This window comes from Helicoverpa armigera, chromosome 16 (assembly GCF_030705265.1).
Source record: "Helicoverpa armigera isolate CAAS_96S chromosome 16, ASM3070526v1, whole genome shotgun sequence".
In the NCBI taxonomy this organism is placed as follows: domain Eukaryota; kingdom Metazoa; phylum Arthropoda; class Insecta; order Lepidoptera; family Noctuidae; genus Helicoverpa; species Helicoverpa armigera.
The window spans coordinates 11,358,765-11,379,253 of record NC_087135.1 but is presented as its reverse complement, the minus strand read 5'-3'; the positions used below and the strand labels follow the sequence as shown (position 1 = coordinate 11,379,253).

The window sequence follows — 20,489 nt, the reverse complement described above, 5'->3', positions numbered from 1 at the left end:
TGTGTTTCCATCGACATAAGCCAAACGTACCAATAACACACCAGATAGTTTAAAATTATACCTATAAAAGTCAGTCACGATAATATCCTACTTTTCGAACTCGGCAATTAATTGTACTTCTTATCGAAGGTTTAAATTCAGTATATAGCCGTGTTTATATTTTTTTTTGTGTTATTTTCTCGAAGCAAACTAGTGTGTAGTCAACGCTCATGGGGTCCATAAAATTTAAAGTTAATGGCTTGGAATATTCAGGTATTTTTTTTATAGACGCTATTTTTATTATACCATATTTAACGATTATCATAGTTATAATTATTTTGTCGTGATCAATATTATTTGGCCATTTGTTTTGCTGCCACTGGACGAGTAAAAAATTAATTGTATTTACATTCGTGTGATAAAACTGAAATCACAAACCCTTCATTAAATCTAAGTCATCGAATTCCTGTTTAGACTCATACATTTTGGGCAAAGGCTCGTTGATGTCTTCTTCTCTCCCTGATTATAATTTTGTCAGTGACGCACTTAGAAAAGGATTAGTAAGAAATATACACACTAGTACTGGAGAGGCAAAAGTGAAACTACGCCTCCATGATCGTATTTCTTACTTTTGTGATAGAAATATTTTTCGCCAGTGGGCAGCGATGTGAGTTCAGATGTAATGCTGGTGGATTATCTGAGGAATCGCATCGGTCTACATGGCACCAAGTATATGTGCCGAGAAGGTGGCTGCGGAGCCTGCACTGTTGCTGTTCATCATTCTACCGATAATCAATATGCTATTAACTCGGTGAGTAATATCAAGAGTAAACTCATGCAAAAAACCAAATGAAAAGACTGTAACATAATATTCCTGTAAAAGAAAGACATTGTCCATTGGTAACTTATCATTTTGTATTTAAAGTGCATGAAACCGGTCGCATCCTGCCATGGGTTGGAAATCACCACCATCGAGGGTCTAGGCAACAGACAGAAGGGGTACCACCCGCTTCAGACAACCTTGGCTAAGGAAAATGGCATGGTAAGGCAAAGATATTTTGGCAGGTATAATTTTCCAAATATAATTATTCTAGTTTAGTTATATTTTGAATATCTGAATTATATTTGCAGTCTGCTCAAAACGAATCCAAACATAACAATGCTTGAAATAGAAAACTCGCTAGGAAGCAATGTCTGCCGCTGTACCGGCTACAGACCAATCTTAGATGCTTTCAAAAAATTTGCAAAAGACTACCCGAGACAAATCAAACTACCTGATATAGAAGATCTTCAAATCTGCAAGAAAACTGGGAAAGCTTGTGATAAAAGTGATTGTGACGATAGGGAATGGTGCTTCGTAGCTCAAGAAGACATGAAAGAACAAATTACTGAAATCAAATTGAAAGATGACAGGATTTGGTACAGAGTACAAGAAGTGAAGGATGTCTTTCAGATTTTGGAAAGAGAAGGCGATGGTTCTTACATGCTTGTAAATGGAAATACTGCAAGAGGTAAGTAACTATAAGACTTTCTTCTGACTACTTTTTTATCGTTTAAGTATCAAAATCTTATGAACTTGATGACGGACCAAAGGGGATAAGTAGTTTCATAAATATCATTTTTTCAGGAGTATATCCTATAGATGAGTATCCTCGTGTCCTGATAGACATAAGTGGAGTCCAAGAACTGAAAGGGTACACAATAGACCAGAACCTCATAGTGAACGCTGGGACTACACTTACAGAGTTTTTGGAAATACTGAAAACTGTATCTAACAAAGAATACTTTAAGTATCTACAGAAACTTTACGATCACATACTTAAAGTAGCACATGTTCCAATAAGAAATGTAAGTAAAATTTTTCTATAGCAACCTTAGAAATCTCGCCAAAGATTGTCAGTATTTTTAAACGGTTTTTATAATGTTGGATTCACTCTCGAGCAATATCTTGTATAATTTTCAGGTGGCATCGATCGCAGGGAACCTTATGATCAAAAATGAACACAATTGGTTTGGATCAGATATATTCGTACTGTTAGAAACGGTTGGGGCTTACGTGACCATACGTTAGTATTAGTTATTATCATATTTTTGTATCAAGTGTTGATCATACTTTTATTCGATGTTGAGAAAATCTTTTAATTTCAGAGCATCGTTTGAGTTCCAAAGAAACACTGACCATGCAGCAGTTTCTCAAAGCAAACATGAGAGGAAGTGTAATTTGGAATATCATGTTACCGCCACTGAGTAGAAATCATCGGGTTTTTACCTACAAGGTAAATAATAAGTATTTACGTATATTGCTCGATATAATTTAATGACTATATAAACAGACACTGTGGTTATCGTTATATTTGCATTTGAATACACTGTAATTGCATTAAGTCCAAAAATAGACTTTATCACGCTCTGGCATGCACAACGGTTTTCGGAATAAAAAAGCAATAAATAAAATCAGATAGGCAACAATTAAGAAATGCATACTAAAATAAAGAATTAAAAATTGAACTAATTATTCCAGGTGATGCCACGTTCACAAAACGCTCATGCAATTGTAAACGCAGGATTTTTATATGAATTAACTTCTAACAATACAGTCAAAAATGCAAGGATAGTATACGGAGCACTTTCTCCAAAATTCGTAAGGGCTTCTGCAACAGAGAAGTTCCTGATCGGAAAAAAACTATTCACGAATAAGACCTTGACTTCAGCCATAAATATCTTGGAGAATGAACTGGTTGTAAAGGATAATCCACCAGAACCTTCAGTGGAGTATAGAAAAAAAGTTGCCCTGGGATTATTTTACAAAGTAAGTACAAAAATATTTAAAGCAAAGCAAATTATAGCAGATACAAACCTAAGTTTGGCCTTTAACCAACTAAAACATACTATGTTCCCCAGGGTCTTCTTGCTCTTTCACCAGAAACCAATCTTCATCCTCGATATAAATCTGGAGCTAATAATTTGCATGATACACGCCCAGTATCAAGAGCCGCTCAAGTATTTGATACTAATCCATCAGTGTGGCCTGTGACCAAACCTATCATAAAAGTGGAAGCATTGGTAAGAAAGAATAACTCTTATAACGTTGGATTTCTTTTCATAATACCTTATAATTCATTTTTTATTCTTGTAGATCCAATGTGCAGGAGAGGCTTTCTACACAGAAGATCTGCCTACATTCCCCAATGAGGTGTTTTGTGCCTTAGCTCTGAGTACAGTTGCTGTGGGAGATATTGTTTCTATTGACGGCAGCAAGGCTTTGGTAAGATAGGAAACAATTATTGATTAAAACTAATCTTTTTAAAAGTACAAGTTATATTCTTGTGATTTTTTGTAGGCTTATCCAGGAGTTATAGCCTTCTACACAGCAAAAGATATCCCAGGAATAAACTCCTACACACCACCAGACTCGTTCCTATATTCAGCTAACGAAGAAGTGTTAGCTGGTGATTCCGTGCATTATTATAACCAGCCAATAGCGGTAGTCGTAGCTGAGAGCCGTCATATTGCTGACAGAGCCGCTAAGTTAGTTAAAGCTACATACAAAAACGTTAAGAATCCTGTCATGGATGTAAGAGAAACTCGGAATGACAAAAACAGGGCTACTCAATTCAATGAAGTGACTGCTACTGACAAAGGCACAGATGTAGTTAAGGTAATAAAAGGAGCTAATTCGGTATATGGCCAGTATCACTTTACTATAGAAACATTAACTACTGTAATCACACCATCTGATGAGGGGCTGGATGTTTATTGTGCGTCACAATGGATAGAAGGAGTGCAGTTGATGATTTCCAGGGCTTTGAATATGGATCAAAACCGGTAAGTTCTATACAAGCGACTAAAAATAAATTGAAAAATTCCAAAATTTCAATTATATTTTAAACTTCCAGTATCGATGTCCATAATCGTCGTGTTGGAGGAGCGTATGGAATCAAAATGTCCCGATGTACCCAAGGGGCAATCGCAGCGGCTCTGGCAGTGAAGAAATTGAATAGACCATGCCGGTTCATCCAGTCTCTGACTACTAATACAAGAGCTTTGGGCAAAAGGTTACCTTGCTATTCAGACTTTGAGGTAATATTTTTAAATTATGCTGTTGACTACCTTAAATAAAAACTATGTAAAACCTATATGAAAATAAGCCCGATATATGTATATATTTTCTTACTTTCAGGCTGGCGTGAATGAGTCAGGTGTGATTCAATACATAAACTACAGAGTTTACGAAGATAACGGCTACAAGAAGAATGAACAGTTCACTATGCTTGGTACTGGTCAGTTCAATAATGCAGCAGAGCTCGTTTTAACTATACGAGTTTTGATTCTATTACCGATACTGCTTCAAATACGTGGGCAAGAGCACCAGGTATAGAACTCGACTAATTTAACATGCGGTACTAACATAACTTACATGTAATAACTAAATATATTGTATGCTACAGGTACATTAGAACACGTTGCAATGGCAGAACTTATAATGGAACAAATCGCATATGAGATGAATCTCGATCCTTTTGACGTGAGACTAGCTAATCTGGATGCGGATCATAAAGATGATATCAAAGAAATGGTTGACAATCTTATGAACAAATCCGATTACATGAAAAGACGAAAAGCTGTTTCTCAATTTAATAGTGAAAACAGATGGAAGAAAAGGGGTTTAAGATTTGCATTTCTTAGATGGACTCCAGTTGGAGGAATTAATCTTTATATTACTTTGTCTGTGTACCGTGGAGATGGATCAGTAGTTATAACTCATGGTGCTATAGAAATGGGACAAGGAATAAATACTAAAGCTGTTCAAGTAGCAGCTTATATGCTAAACATTCCTGTTGAGAAAATTATTATTAAAGAAAACAATACAGTGATAGGACCTAACTGTTCCCTATCTGGAGGAAGCATTATGAATCAGAATGTTATTTTAGGAGTAAAAAGAGCCTGCCAGGAATTGTTAAAAAGGTTAAAGCCCATAAGAGATCAGATGGATAATCCCACTTGGGAAGAGTTGATAACGAAAGCTTATAATAGCGATGTCCAGTTACAAACTCAAGGATTCACTAAGACAGATGACGAATTTCCTTTTAACGTTTATGGAGTCACGCTAGCTGAAGTTGAATTAGATGTACTAACTGGGGAGTCTGAGTTGTTGAGAGTTGACATTCTGCAAGATGCTGGACAGAGTGTTAGTCCTGAAATTGATATTGGTCAAGTAAGTATGCTGAATGTATTACTTGACTTGAGTTCCAATACAACTGCAGGAAATGTGGTGAAAATGCGGTGATTGCGTAAAGGCAGTTAAAAATTAATACCTAACTTTTAGATCAGATAGTTTTATTTTCTGCCTTTTAATCGAAATATCGGTCGTCTTTTAGGTTGAAGGAGCCTTCATTATGGGAACAGGTTACTGGACTTCCGAGCATCTGGTCTATGCTTCTACTGGAGAACTGCTGTCAGATAGAACTTGGAACTACTATGTACCTTTAGCCAGGGACATTCCTCAGGATTGGAGAGTCTATTTTAGAAAGAACTCATACAGTGACGATATTATTTTTGGATCGAAATGTAAGTACAGTATACCACTTGAATATACTGAAGATACTTTTAATTTTATTTGTGCAATAAATATCGTCTTTATAGGTATCGGTGAGCCTCCAATGTGCATGTCAGTGGTTGTAGCGTTTGCTCTGAGAGAAGCCATAGTTGCTGCTAGACTTGAGTCTGGAATTCCTACCACACAGTGGTACCAAGAAAGTATGTTATTGATGCAAGTGCCTAAGTCATAGCTCATCGGTGCACCTTGTTTAAGTTCTTATTTTTCACATTTGTATTTGTTATCATCACTAATTTTAAAGTCCCTTACATTATTTTTGTAATTTATAGATGGGCCTTACACAGCTGAAAGAAACTATCTGCTATCATCAACGAATCCTGCAGATTTCAAGTTTAATTATAATCGAGAATGACGGACTTCATTGTCTAAAATGTTTAGCACATTTAGTTATTAAACTACTTAGTTATTGTTTTTTGTTGTGCATTTTTAAATTGTGGTAATTAACTGTCAACCTTGCATTGTTTTTGGGTCTAGTGTAATAAAAATGTAATCCTTCTTATATTTCGTTTTATTTTAGTCACAATTCGTTTTTTCTTTTCTTTCATACGTATAATATAAAAAAAGTATTACCTAATTTATTTGATAGCTATCCTAGCAAAACAAAGGGTTATGTTAAAGTTCAATCGAAATTATTATTGGCAAGAATATCCTATTCAACCACAAAAGAACTAACGAGTAAAAACTATAGATAACAAGTTAATAGTTACTGGTTTATTAATATTTGCGTTTCCTATAATTGCCATTTCAAAGTACTTATTTTATTTTGTTTGTTAACGATCACGAAAAAATAATAAATTCGCGTCTATTTGAATAGAAAATACGTATTAACTTGAATTCAGTGCATTATTTTGCATTCCGACGTGCATCCTGTCGATAACAATTATATTTAAAATAAAGTGTTTGAGTTATAGAAAAAGTATTTAAAACAAAAAATAACAGTTAAACTAGAAGTGCTGACGAAGTTAGTCAACTTAATCATGGAACGAATAAAATTCAAAGTCAACGGTTTGGATCAATCTGGTAAATATTGCATCTTTTTACGAAATACATTTGAATAACTGTAGTGCTTTATAATATTAAGAAAAACATTCGAATAAAGAACATCATTTTGATGATAAATTTAATAAAAAGGGTTAATAAAATTAACGCATTTAGGAAAATATTAGAACTAAAATCATTTTATGACGATACCATGCATGATTATATAGTAGTTAAAAATTAAAAACTATAATATAAATAGTCTGACCACGACTTACTGTGGCTTGCATCATTTTCGTGTCTACTAAAAAGTCTTGCATTATTCTGGCTGCACAGTGGGCAGTGACGTCAGTTCAGACCTGACGCTGCTGGAATACATGAGGAACCGCTTAGGTCTCTATGGTACCAAGTACATGTGTCGAGAAGGTGGCTGCGGCGCCTGTACTGTTGCTGCTCATCATCAGCCTTTTGGTACGCCGTATGCTATCAATTCGGTTAGTATTCTGTTTTTGGTATTCATCAGTTAAAGGTCTCCAGTCACCTGGTAATTAACTACATTACCTATGTTTTCTTCTTTTGTCATTCACACCCTGAACAAACTGAAAGTTCAACTAGCATTGTGTGTTCACAAGATTTCAGTGACTTAAATACTCAGTGATGTTATTTCTCAATTTTACTTTGTTCTGGCCGTAACCTGACTGTCATTACACCAATTCTACGTTAATCTGCTGCCTTTAGCTGAGGATAAAAAATATTTCTAGTGCATGAAACCAGTGACATCTTGTCATGGTTTGGAGATAACCACTATTGAGTGTTTGGGCAACAGACTGAAGGGCTATCATGAGCTGCAGAAAACCTTGGCCGACGAGAACGGCTCGCAATGTGGTTATTGTTCCCCGGGGTGGGTCATGGCTATGTATGGGTAAGTAATGTTGAATATATCAAAGATTTAATATTTACTAATGAGTTATTTTTTATTGTAAATAATACTAAAATATTTTCTTCTACGTTTCTAATCAAAATATGAATAATAAAACAAGTGCTGTACTTGCAGAATCCTAAAAGGAAATCCAAATATAACAATGCTAGAAGTAGAAAAGTCTTTAGGAAGTAACGTGTGTCGGTGTACCGGCTACCGACCAATTTTAGATGCCTTCAAAAAGTACGCCAAAGACGCTCCAAGGCAGATTAAATTACAAGATATTGAAGACCTTCAAATTTGCCCAAAAACTGGTCAAAATTGTGATAAAAGTGATTGTGAAGATCATGATTGGTGCTTTGTGGGTCAAGAAGATATGCAAGAACAAATAATTGAAATCAAGTTGAAAGATAACCGGCTTTGGTTCCGAGTGCAAGAAGTTAAAGACATATTCAAAATTCTGCAGAAAGAGGGAGATGATTCTTATATGCTTGTAAATGGAAACACTGCAAAAGGTAAGACATCTTCAAGAAAGTTATTTTATGTGTGTAATTCCCGCATATCTTATTTCATATAATTATGACGATGATGATGATGTATGTTGCAGGAGTTTACCCAATAGATGAGTACCCTCGTGTCTTGATAGACATAAGTGGCGTTCAAGAATTGAAAGGCTACACAATAGACCAGAACCTGATAGTGAACGCTGGCACTACTCTCACGGAGTTTTTGGAAATACTAAAAACAGTAGCAAAAAAAGAATTCTTTGGATATCTAAACCAGCTTTATGAGCATGTCCTAAAAGTAGCACATATACCAATTAGAAATGTGAGTTATTAAAAAGTTTAAGATTGCTTTTACAAAGCGATAGGTATTTTAACAAAGGCGTGTTTATTATTTTAGGTGGCATCAATTGCAGGGAACCTTATAATAAAGAACCAACATAACTGGTTCGCGTCAGACATATTCCTGCTTTTTGAAACAGTAGGGGGACAAGTCACGATACGTAAGATTTTTATTACGGATGCATAGAGAAAAGTAAAAAACTTGATCTTTCATTAATTGATATAATTATTTTAGAGAACAGAATGAAAGGAAAACAATCACTGACGATGCAACAGTTTTTAAAATTCAATATGAGAGGCAGTGTAATATGGAACGTCATGTTACCTCCGCTAAGTGATGATCATTACCTGGTTACTTATAAGGTATATGAAGAAAAGTTATATTACCTACTTGAAGTTTTAATGTTAACAGTTGAACGTTAGGTCCTGATACAGCTGGGATTATTTCAAGTGTGCTATCATTTCAGGTGATGCCTCGGTCCGAAAACGCCTCAGCTCTAATAAATGCTGGTTTCATGTACAGACTAAATAAAGATAATACAGTTAAATCTGCAAAAATAGTTTTCGGAGCCCTCTCTCCAACATTTTATAGGGCCACTGCTACAGAACAGTATCTTGTTGGAAAACAACTGTTTATCAATGAGACTTTGAGCTCAGCACTGAAAATCTTGAAGAATGAGTTAATTGTTGAAGATAATCCACCAGCCCCTTCAGTGGAATACAGAAAGAAAGTTGCTTTGGGATTATTTTACAAGGTAAGCCATAATAAATTAAACGCAATCTTCCATGCATTATTTTTCTATGAATGTATGAGTGAATAATTTTGCAGCAATTGCTGCATTTTGGCTGAGGTGATAACATAAAAACAGATACAATTAATTGAAAATTTTGCACAATGCAATTAGGGTAGGTTAATTATTTTGTTATCTCTGCTTAATTATCGTGACTAAACTAATTATACTCACGGGTACTGTATTACACTCAAAACAAGTTTATAACGCTACACTAAATTCACAGGGTCTGCTGAAACTGGCTCCTAAGACAAGTCTTAATGCCCGCTACGAATCTGGAGCAATCAACTTGCCTGATACTCGGCCCGTGTCTAGAGCCACACAGGTCTTTGACATCAACCATGCAGTATGGCCTGTAACTCAACCTATACCTAAACGTGAAGCTTTGGTAAGCAACGGTAAAAATAAAATTCAACTTTATGAAATTCTAGATGGTAATATGGCAAAACTATGTTTTTCTGGTAGATACAATGTGCAGGAGAAGCTTTCTACACTGAAGATCAGCCTTTGCAGCCTAATGAAGTATTTTGTGCTTTAGCACTTAGCACAGTCGCAGTAGCAGATATTGTATCAATCGATGCCACCAAGGCCTTGGCTTACCCAGGAGTTATAGCATTCTACACAGTAAAAGACATACCAGGAATTAACTCCTTCACTCCTCCGGACTCAGTAATATATAATGGTAATGAAGAAGTTTTAGCGAATGGCTCCGTCAAATATATAAACCAGCCGATTGGCATTGTTGTAGCCGAAACCCGATTTATTGCTGATAGAGCTGCAAAATTAGTAACAGCTACGTATAAAAATGTTAAACAACCAGTTGTGAAACTTACGGATGCTATCAAAGAACCAAAAAGATCGTCACTATATATTGCAATTGATGCAACTGACAAAGGTACAGATGTTGATAGAGTGATAAAAGGGCAGAATGAAATCTATGGCCAGTACAATTATTCCATGGAGACTCTAGTCACCGTCGTCAAACCTTCTGATGAGGGGCTGGTAGTGTATTGTGCAACGCAATGGATGGAAGCAGTACAGTTGATGATATCGAGAGCCTTGAATATGGATCAAAACCAGTATGTCATTATATTATACAATTTGCTTTGTATGAACAGTTTGATTTTTTATTCAAGATTTTTGTTGATTAACTTTAATTTATTTACATGTTTCTAGCATTGATGTTCACACTAGTCTTGTCGGTGGTGCATTCGGTATCAAAATATCTCGCTGTGTTCAAGGGGCTATAGCAGCAGCATTAGTAGTCAAGAAGCTTAACAGACCATGTCGTATCATCCAGTCTTTGACTACCAATATGAGGGCAATAGGGAAGAGAATACCTTGCTATACTGACTTTCAGGTAATCTTTTGGGAAAGATAGACTATTCCTATACCCGAATATTCTGTTTATTTTTTGTTAATGTAAGCATGTTAAAAATATTTATGTATCTTGTAGGCTGGTGTAAGTAACACTGGAGTTGTACAGTACATAGACTACAGAATATTCCAGAATGTCGGATACTTGTTAAACGGAACTATAATAAATTATGTAGGCGTCGACGCATTTAATAATGTGTACAACAGATCACGTTGGTCGTATAAGAATTACAATACTATTACTGATGTGGCAAAAAATACTTGGACGAGAGGACCGGGTAAGGCTTTTGAATAGAACCATCAAAATAATTGTGTGAATATTTTATGATTTTCAATTTTATTCGAGAATAAAAATATATTAATTATGGTACCAACAGGTACATTAGAAGCTGTGGCAATGGCGGAAATTCTGATGGAAACCATCTCATACGAAATGGGTCTCGATCCCATAGAAGTGAGACTAGCAAACCTAGATGATAAATATAAAAGTAACATGAAAGAAATGGTCAACGACATAATTATAAAATCTGATTACATTAACAGACGAGAAATAGTTAATAAGTTTAACGTGCAAAACAGATGGAAGAAGCGAGGTTTGAGAATGTCTTTCCTAAGATGGACCCCGATAGCTGGTCTCAATTTGACTGTCACTTTATCAGTATTCCGCGGCGATGGTTCCGTAGCTATAACACATGGAGGCATAGACATGGGGCAAGGAATCAATACTAAAGCTGTTCAAGTAGCAGCTTATATGCTAAAGATTCCTATTGATAAGATCATTGTGAAAGGGAATAATACGGTTATAGCTCCAAACTGTTCACCATCAGCTGGCAGTATTGTGAATCAGAATATTGTTGTAGGAGTACGAAGAGCTTGTCAGGAACTACTGGATAGGTTAAAACCTATAAGGGAAAAGATGGAGAATCCTTCCTGGGTGGAGTTGATAACCAAAGCATATAATGACAATGTGAACTTGCAAACCCATGGGTTCACGAGAACGGATGAAGCATACCCTTTTGATATTTATGGAGTAACGTTAGCTGAAGTGGAGTTAGATGTCCTGACCGGACAGTTTGAGTTGCTGAGAGTGGATCTATGTGAGGATGTGGGACAGAGTGTTAGTCCTGAAATTGATATTGGTCAAGTTAGTATTCTTTTAAATATATGGAATAAGTTTTACCTCTAAGTTAAGAGAAAATTCTAAATAGTTGTACCTCTGATGTTTTCACTGGTGTAATCTTTGATTCTTCTTTCCTTTCCTTTCAAAGGTGGAAGGTGCCTTCATGATGGGTGTGGGTTACTGGACATGTGAGCGACTGGTCTATACTCCTAATGGAGAACTGCTGACCGACCGGACTTGGAACTACCACGTGCCGCTTGCAAGAGACGTTCCTCAGGATTGGAGAGTTTATTTCAGGAAGAATTCCTATTCTGATGATGCTGTTTTTGGTTCCAAATGTAAGTACAATTTATTGTTCGAAACGATTTTTATATCCAGATCTATTGTCTTATTACAAATTATTTCTATTACAAATTGTTACAAGGTGTTGGTGAGCCTCCAATATGCATGGCAGTGGTTGTAGCGTTCGCTTTGAGAGAAGCTATTACTGCAGCTAGACTGGAGTCTGGAATACCCACCACAAAGTGGTTCCAAGAAGGTAAGAAACCGAAACAAACACATGAATATAGAATTCTAATATTTTTATGACTTCAGAGTTGAGAAGTTTTAATGCCACATAATTATATGTCTTTTTTATTTCAGACGGGCCATATACAGTCGAAAGAAACTGTCTTCTGTCTTCAACGAATAGTGATGGTTTTAAGTTTAAATAAACCATATAGAATTGTGCTGTTCTCTAATCCTATCCAAAAAGAGTTTTTTTAACATTTCAATTCTTTAAAATGTTTATCTCTAGCCTAAATCGCCTAAAAGCTACATCCGTATAATTTTGACGAATTTGATTGAAGCAGCCCAAGGCCGAGATTGGAATTTATTTGATTCCCATTCTTACAGAGAGAGAAAGCTAAAGGAATCGATGACTAGTCCCGTCACGTACAACCGGCATTGAACTGAAATACGCACCATCTAACACTACGTACTATACTTAGTTTGTTTTAAATTACTTTTCGGGCATTAGTTGTTGGGAGAAGGGGGTTCATGATTTGTCATCTCTTAGCTTATATCTGTTGATGGTAGGAAAAGAGGTAATAACACTACCTACATTATAGTGTTGTCTTCAATCCCTGTCAGTTGCTTTACGAATATTGTCTCTCCACCTAATTTCAAGGTAAGATGTATCTAAGTAATGATTAGTTATCAGGCTAGCAGTTTTATTAAATGGTTATTAAAATCAGTTTCTTGAGACAGGACATCATAATGACTTTTTCAATACTTAGTCTTAGTTATTTCTGAATTATTACAATAACTATTATCAGTATTATCGGGAAAGCAAAGAAAGGATAGTCTTTGACATACAAGTAGTAGTTAATTTTGTGATACATTTGAATTACATTTTGTATCTTATTTTAACTTTCGATCAAAGATGAAGATAAAAATAACCTCTCCCTATTTTACTTTCAGACCACTGTTTTTGTTTTCCTAATAAAGTATCTCTAGAAACTAGGGTAAATAAGTGGGACAAGAGTGAAAGTTCTTTAGATATTTTTATCTTTTATCCTCGAATAAGTTTGAAGGAGTATCTACTTCATTTGTCCAAAGTTTCTACATTTACTTGGCGATCTATTTTCATATTTCATGTGAAGTGTTGTTTCAATGGCATTTCCTAACTATTAGTAGAGTAATATCAATTAATTTTCTCAATGGGGTTGCAGTTTGTGAAGTTTTGTTTACAAAACAAAAGTCTTAATCAAAAGTTTCCTTTACTAATGAAAATACGAGGTATATTTCCGAGGGATGGAATTTTATCATCAACGTTTTTGCTTGCAATGTCCTAGTATTTGAGATAAAATGCTGAAAGTCTTGTAGTAAAGAAAAGCATTGCAAAAAATATAGCTAACTCTTGTTCTAGCGCAGTGGGGTAAATTTGAAGAAAACTTTTACATAGGTATAGAGCATTTCTTAATACTTTATTTTAATATTAATTAAAATTTACACGTTTAAACAGAAGTGATACTAGAAAATTGCGTATAGCTCATTAACCCTAGAGCTTCGTAGACACTGACCCATCTAAATAGCTTTAACTAGCAATGTAAACAAAGGTGGCTAGTTTACATGTAAATTTATAAGTGGGATCGTGACAAACTGTCTGTCTGTCACTATGGGGTCAGTGGGACGAACACACTTCTACTCAGGGGAGAACTTTTTATGTTTCGCGAGTTTGAGGCTGTAGTTGATTTACGCGTAACTTAGATAGTGAAGCATTCTCGGAAGTTACCTGTTAATGTGAGAATTGATATTTAAAAGTACATAAATTCACAGAAGTCAAAAACGTGTTTATGTTTTTATCCTCATCTAAACGATTTAAGAATCATTCAAATTGAAATTCTCGCCTTATAACAGCTTATAACTTTGCTTTTAGAAGTAACTTCCCAAAAAGAATGGATAAATTGTTTACCTGGTTTAGAAGCCATACTAAAGTATAGCGACCAAAAAAATTGCTTATTAAAAATATTCATAAAGTTAATGCAAACTGGACAATGAGCCGCCATTTTGACATTAGACGCGAACAAATAGCAGTTACGCTCGCCGTAACTACTTTATTAAAATGATCGCGTAAAGCAAACATCGTCCCATCAAAGTTTTATACCTCACGTATTTGGCGGTGTTCTCAGACTACCTTTTTGTGGATAAAAGTAGAACTTTATTCGCATTTACACTCGAGTTGCAAGGGACTATAGCATTTATATTGGTGTAATAAAAGCTCTTTTACTGTAAAAGCCACTTAGGTTTCACCCTCAAGCAAAACTACACTCCATCCTATTTTCTTAAGGTTGAAACTTCTATGACAAATATAAGGTGAGTAACGTTTAGAGCATTATAATGCGTCGTGTTAGTCGAGGATTCGTTTTAATTCAGTTGGTTAATCTGCTAAGAGATTTGATGATCGCACTTTTGTTTTTTCTATCATCTCTTAATTATATAGATACGTTTTTGTCCCTTACGGCAAGAAAGGTACTTTAATTGTTACGTAATTGAGAAAGTGCCCTGTAATGTATGAATTGGGACTTGAGACACCTAGGTTTGTGTTTGTAGTTCTAGGAAAACATTACACAGGTTCGAATAAAATTAAATGTTCATGAATAAATAACTTGAGCTTTAAGGTATCGTAACTCGAACTAATGCTTTGCTAATATGGTGATCATATCTGAAACTATTTTTTAAACGAGTGCGTAATACCGAACTTATGAATTGTTGGCAATAATCTAATGGTGTTTTAGGACGTCAATTCAAGTAAATTGCTTCCAAAATTATAAGTTAGGCTTCAATCAACCACCGATACAATTACCTAGTTCCTTCACAGTACTAAAATGGATATGAAAACGTATTTTTTTAAATAATAAATGCTGTCAATTTTAGTGACAGTGTGAGTGCTACTTATCTGAAGCCACAAGTAAATACCTAAATAGTTGCGGCGACTGGTCCACGGCAGATATTTCAGTAATTCTGAGCTGTTATTCCGTTTAGTACCAGCTTCGAAGCTTTAGTATATTAGACTGGTCAATTACTATGAATTTTTTACTGTTACTACTAACTATTACTATTTGCTTCTTAGAAATGTTAATTGGATAAGAATAATCAATAAGTAAGATCATTAAGCACAAAATAATACAAAGCAAAACCCATTTGTGCCTCACTGTTCTTCTGTTTGTTTGTTACAAAGCATTTTCAAAATTACTGAACAGATTCAGATTAGATAGTCAGCAGAGAAGACTCTCTCGATAATACTCTATTCGGTTTCTTGCATTTTGTCGCTTGATCTGTCACCGTTGCTTAATATTTATGAATTCGAATGCAGATCAAGTCCTCTTGAAGCAGCATTAAAAATCTGCTGAGTAAGGTTAGCCTTAAAATATGTGAAGAGTTCAGAGCATCGGGAAAGCTGCATAGGAAAATGATCGGTATTTAGAAATTATCATGAAAAACTTATGACACCTAGTTAGTTACAGAATCCAGGAATCAACATTGTAGTTACCACTGCCCATTTATTTCAGGTTACAGATAACATTTCAGCTAATCTAATGGAACCTTAACCCACAAATGAAGACTCATATAATTAGTTGTCTATTTCGTATATTCCTTGAATATGTGAGGTTTCATGAGCTTCTATAATATGCATTCATCTTCTTAACTAGCCATTTCTCTACATCACAAAACACAGACTTTGTCACGCCACCATATTAACTAGCTCCCTAAACTCCTGCTTACTCCATAAACCCACAGCGTGAAGTTAAGTAAGTCTTTCAGAATGTTATTAAGTTGGAGCTAGTGCTAAATAAATAGCACGAGCTTCGAGGCACCGCTTACTGACTCCGTACATTTCGTGAGTCACGTCTTAATTGGACGGGAATTAATAGTGCGAATACTTGTATTAAAGGAATAAGGAGAGTGTAGTCCAAAGGATGTTGTATAGCAAAAATGTGACAATTGCTATATGTAGTTTGGAAGAAAAACAGAAGTTATTTTAGGGGAAATCACAGCAATGCATTCCACAAAGTACAACAGCTGTACTTAGATAAAAACATTATTTATTTGTTGTTCTGCAACTATACAATTATTTTTTTGTACGCAGGCAATATTGAATATTTAAATTATGCACCCATTATAATTTTTCAAACCCAAAAAGGACTATTGAATTCACAGATATTTGTACAACCTTACCCTTTTTGGACATGGAAAGTTTCCAGCAAACTACACTTCCTCCAGCCTGGTATAACCTCAGCATGAATATTCATACGAAGGTTAAACAAATTCGGAATATTAATGCAATGGCCACTCTGCCTCTCATTAGCATGCCTGTCAAATACTTTGCATTCACTCTGCTACAAACCCATGCTGTTTATATTCTAAGGTAAAGGCCTTAATTGAAAATACCGCACTTCGTTCTAAGTGAAATGTTTAATTTTTAGGGCTATGTTTTCTTTAATTATTTTGTTTATTTTTGATGAATTTGTTGTTCAAATGTTAAAGGTTGCTAGAAACCTGCTTTGACTGTAAGATTGTTTGAAAGATTGACTACGACTATGCAACACGAAGGGCACAGAGAGGAACATACTATTACGTCGGTTTTAGTTTAGAAGATTCTGAACGCCGATCCGCTTCAAATATAGCAGGTAATTTGAAGATTTCCCACCTAACAATCAAAAAAGGCCACAATGGAGTACATAATGTGGAGTACGAGATCTAGTTTGATATTAACTAAAGTGCCGATTTTTTTCTCCCGTGCACAAGAGTGCACAGACAGTTTTTCTCCCAAGAGGTGGATGCAACTTCTTCTTTAGTCGGTCCCTCACTCGTTGAGGATCGTGACCCCATCTCCTACGCCGACTATTAGCTGTCGCCAGCGTTCTCTGTCCTGTGCAACAGTTACTGTTAAATAAAGTAATCTAAGTAATTATCAAAAATGTTTTACTATGTAAATCTTTAACTAGACTATAGCAGTTATTTCTATTGAAAGACTAACTGAATATTGTGTCTATTCATTCGATTCATAAAATTATCAGAATCTGATCAGCACGAATGAGCTCAACAGTTTGCAAAGAGCACAAGTATTTGAATAAATGTTGCCATCTAACTTTATATTTACTTAAAGTGTTGCCAGCTTCGAAGTTATTTCATAAATGAAATAAATACGGGTAGGATCTGAAAGTTGGTCGGTAATAAAAATGGTGGATGAAGTTAGTTGTCGGTGAAGATTATCTTTTTTTATTTTATTATGTTGTACGTACAATTTACAGTTTCATATTGATTGATAAATTGAACTAAATGTTAGTTTCAATTTACTGTTTTTCATACACGAAAAAAGAAACACCCTAATAATTCACTAATAATTGCGTAACACTACATCATCATCATCCTCCGAGCCTTTTCCCAATCATGTTGGGGTCGGCTTCCAGTCTAACCGGATTCAGCTGAGTACCAGTGCTTTACAAGAAGCGACTGCCTATCTGACCTCCTCAACCCAGTAACCCGGGCAACCCGATACCCTAATAATGATAATTGCGTAACACTACATTATTTAGTAAATATTTTGACAACCTTTTTTGTAATAAAAAAATAAAAATTGTACAGGAAAGAGAGAGGATTTTAGCCTGTTCCTTTAAACATAAAGTGAGAATTTAATTTAGCTATTAAAACAGTTGTAGTATAAACTCATTACGTGGCATATTTTCCTTGACGGTGGCCGACATTTTCCGCCGCGCCCTACGTGAATAAAATTTCATATTAATTACAACAGTTAATTGAGTTCATAGTTTGTGTGCACAGACTAATTAACGGCGTCCGACTATTCAGTATTTATTTTATATAATGTTAATTAAATATTGCTTTTGAACTAAAATTTAATGTCAGTGTGAAATGTTGAGTGCTGTTGTTTAAGTGTTGTATGAATATTAGTGTTTTGGTAAAAGTTGCTCTATTTTATAGTACTCTTAATATTTTGGAGTTATATTTTTATTATATGTATATAATAATAATTATCATAAATATTTTTATTTATATACAAAGTTTAGTGATTCATCATGATCCTTAATTTATATAGATTGGAGGAAATAGACTGTGGAACAATTTTAATTGGTCCATAATGTCACCATAGTTAAATCCTCTTGGACTCTTTAATGTAAATGACAATTTTTCCAGCATTTACTTAACATAACTTAAAGGAAAGAACTGGAAACAAAATAAAAAGATCTCTTAAGTCCAACATTTTCCCACAAAAGATGTTCAAAGACTTAACCCGTGGGATAACATTGTTTTAAACTAGGAGTATCGTCCCTCCGGCCCTCGGGCCCTCTTTCCCGCAGGTGGGACTCTCGTTTTTCCACACATTACGTATGTTAATCTGTCTTTGTATTACACTCCGTGATGACGTTTCGCGCCATACATTATGACGACGCCGCTGCATTGGTGCGCTACTGACATTTTTCATAGCTGTTAAAATATATAAGTGATTTATATTGTTGTGTGTTGTTAATATATTTTACAGAGAAACGTAACTTAATGTGCTTGGTCTATATTAAAATGTATCTAATATTTTTACATATTTTGTTTAATGCTGACTATGTCATCACTTTAAAAAGTAATGACACAAACACACATAACTCTAAAAACCCAAATGTAGTCCATAAAAAATTGACCTCATGATCATAAAAAAGCCACAAACCTTATCTCAAACATTGCGGCCACATTTCAGCAATCGTAAAACTGTAGAACGTGCAGTTGCAGCGTTGTTCTGCGGTGTCGTAAACCCCCTTTGCTTCAAAAATGCAAGCGCAATCTGCATATGAGATCAGATGCGCTTTGTTACCGACATTTTTGTGCGCTAATTGCCTGGTTCAAGCGGATAATGCTATTTACTGTAGCATACGTGAGTGGACGGTTAACCTGGTGGACGCGTTTGAGTGAATATTTTTAATTTATGTTTCTGAAGGGTTTTGATATATGGTTGTGACTATTTTTTCAAAGATGGTTAGGATTGCTGCATGTCAAGTTTGCTAATTTATAGTTACCTTGGCTCCTGAACGTGGAAGGCTTTATGAGGAACATATTATGGGTGGTTTTCAGGCAATAAGAGTCTCACGCTATTCTTATTCTATTTTCTGACCTACACGTAACTTGATTTCCCACGTAGAAAAAAATCTTATTATGTTGAATATTTACTTTAACTTAGGTATATTTTGCTGATAGTGTAACATTATACAATATTCATGGGACCAAAAATATCTAAAGTTACAAAAAACTTTCTCGTTTCATTGTATGTTTTTAGGCACAAGCAAAGCCTAACCATCATAAACTTCCCAAAATAAATACCTTTACCTATTGTGAAAATTTCCCTTTGTTATTTTTTCCAGTTATTTTTGTATTCAGGGCGCTACTTAATTTAGCATTATTTAGCATAATATTTATACATACAAATGCTTACATACTTGGCAAAATTCCTTTTATACTTATTTACTTTTTTTATGCGAAAGACAAGGGTGAAATCTTGTTAAGAAAATGTGTAATTTTTAAAAGATTACGAGTGAACCGTGCTTTGCTTAAGGAGCGCTTACAAAGGCTTGTCGTACACAATGTACGTATGCACAGTGGGTCGTCGGACTTTGCACAGCTGGAAAAATTGTAACTCTGTATTTTTTTGAGAAATATAAAAAGAAGTATCGAAGCATCGATGTGAAGAGGCAAATAAGTAAATAGAACATATTCTATCTCTTCAAAATCTGTAAAAAATCGTAGAAATACCTAAAAAGGCATCATAACAACTATTCGAAAAATGACCGATCCCTAATTTTTATTATTCATAGAACAATTCAAGTTCAACTAAGCGTACACCAGCGTTAAGAGTACAATATTTATAGGAGCAACAAAATCCCCGGGCGCGGGACACGGGACTTCCGGGAATTCGTCCCGGACTGTGCAGGTCACAACACTTCGCAAACTTTCGTCTTTTGTGCATAGTTTGACGGTACCTTTTCACTTTCTTTTGAGAGAGTATTATTAAATCGTCTGGATAATTTATGAACTAGTTTATTTAATTGATAGTGACGTAGGAAACTATATTTTGACATTTGCCTGTTAATTTTAAATAATTAGATTCTTTTTGTTATTATTTTCCAACTTAAATATTTCTAATTATAGTGAACAAAGTGAATTTAAGATCCCCAAGTTCGCACACATAGCCAGAGTGAAAAAAGATTTAAATAAAGTCTTCAATCTTACAAATTTCAATTTTATAAATATTCAAAATCCTTTACATACACTCGTATATCTAAATGAACCTTTACAATCTCTTAATCCAAATCGAATTCAG

The 20,489-nt window shown here is 35.0% G+C and overlaps 3 protein-coding genes across 3 annotated transcripts; all 3 read left to right on the top strand.

Annotated features, from left to right (window-relative positions):
* The first annotated feature begins 126 nt into the window (after positions 1-126).
* On the top strand, positions 127-6,086 carry LOC110380988 (uncharacterized). The gene is given in 17 exon segments (XM_064038697.1): positions 127-252; positions 636-790; positions 905-1,490; positions 1,607-1,827; positions 1,943-2,045; positions 2,128-2,255; positions 2,501-2,788; positions 2,881-3,042; positions 3,116-3,244; positions 3,320-3,804; positions 3,876-4,059; positions 4,160-4,280; positions 4,283-4,351; positions 4,428-5,194; positions 5,358-5,547; positions 5,623-5,736; positions 5,866-6,086. Coding segments are annotated over 17 exon segments (3,828 nt in total). The 5' UTR covers positions 127-209; the 3' UTR covers positions 5,949-6,086.
* A 928-nt stretch (positions 6,087-7,014) lies between these two features.
* On the top strand, positions 7,015-10,311 carry LOC110380995 (uncharacterized). Its single transcript, XM_064038666.1, has 9 exons — positions 7,015-7,496; positions 7,629-8,008; positions 8,101-8,321; positions 8,397-8,499; positions 8,574-8,701; positions 8,806-9,093; positions 9,356-9,517; positions 9,595-10,212; positions 10,306-10,311. The coding sequence occupies exons 1-9, from the start codon at positions 7,339-7,341 to the stop codon at positions 10,309-10,311; spliced, it is 2,064 nt and encodes a 687-aa protein (XP_063894736.1). The 5' UTR covers positions 7,015-7,338.
* A 1-nt stretch (position 10,312) lies between these two features.
* LOC110380990 (xanthine dehydrogenase) lies at positions 10,313-12,339 on the top strand. Its single transcript, XM_021341162.3, has 6 exons — positions 10,313-10,489; positions 10,586-10,784; positions 10,884-11,650; positions 11,775-11,964; positions 12,051-12,164; positions 12,269-12,339. The coding sequence occupies exons 1-6, from the start codon at positions 10,445-10,447 to the stop codon at positions 12,337-12,339; spliced, it is 1,386 nt and encodes a 461-aa protein (XP_021196837.3). The 5' UTR covers positions 10,313-10,444.
* Positions 12,340-20,489: the final 8,150 nt, after the last annotated feature.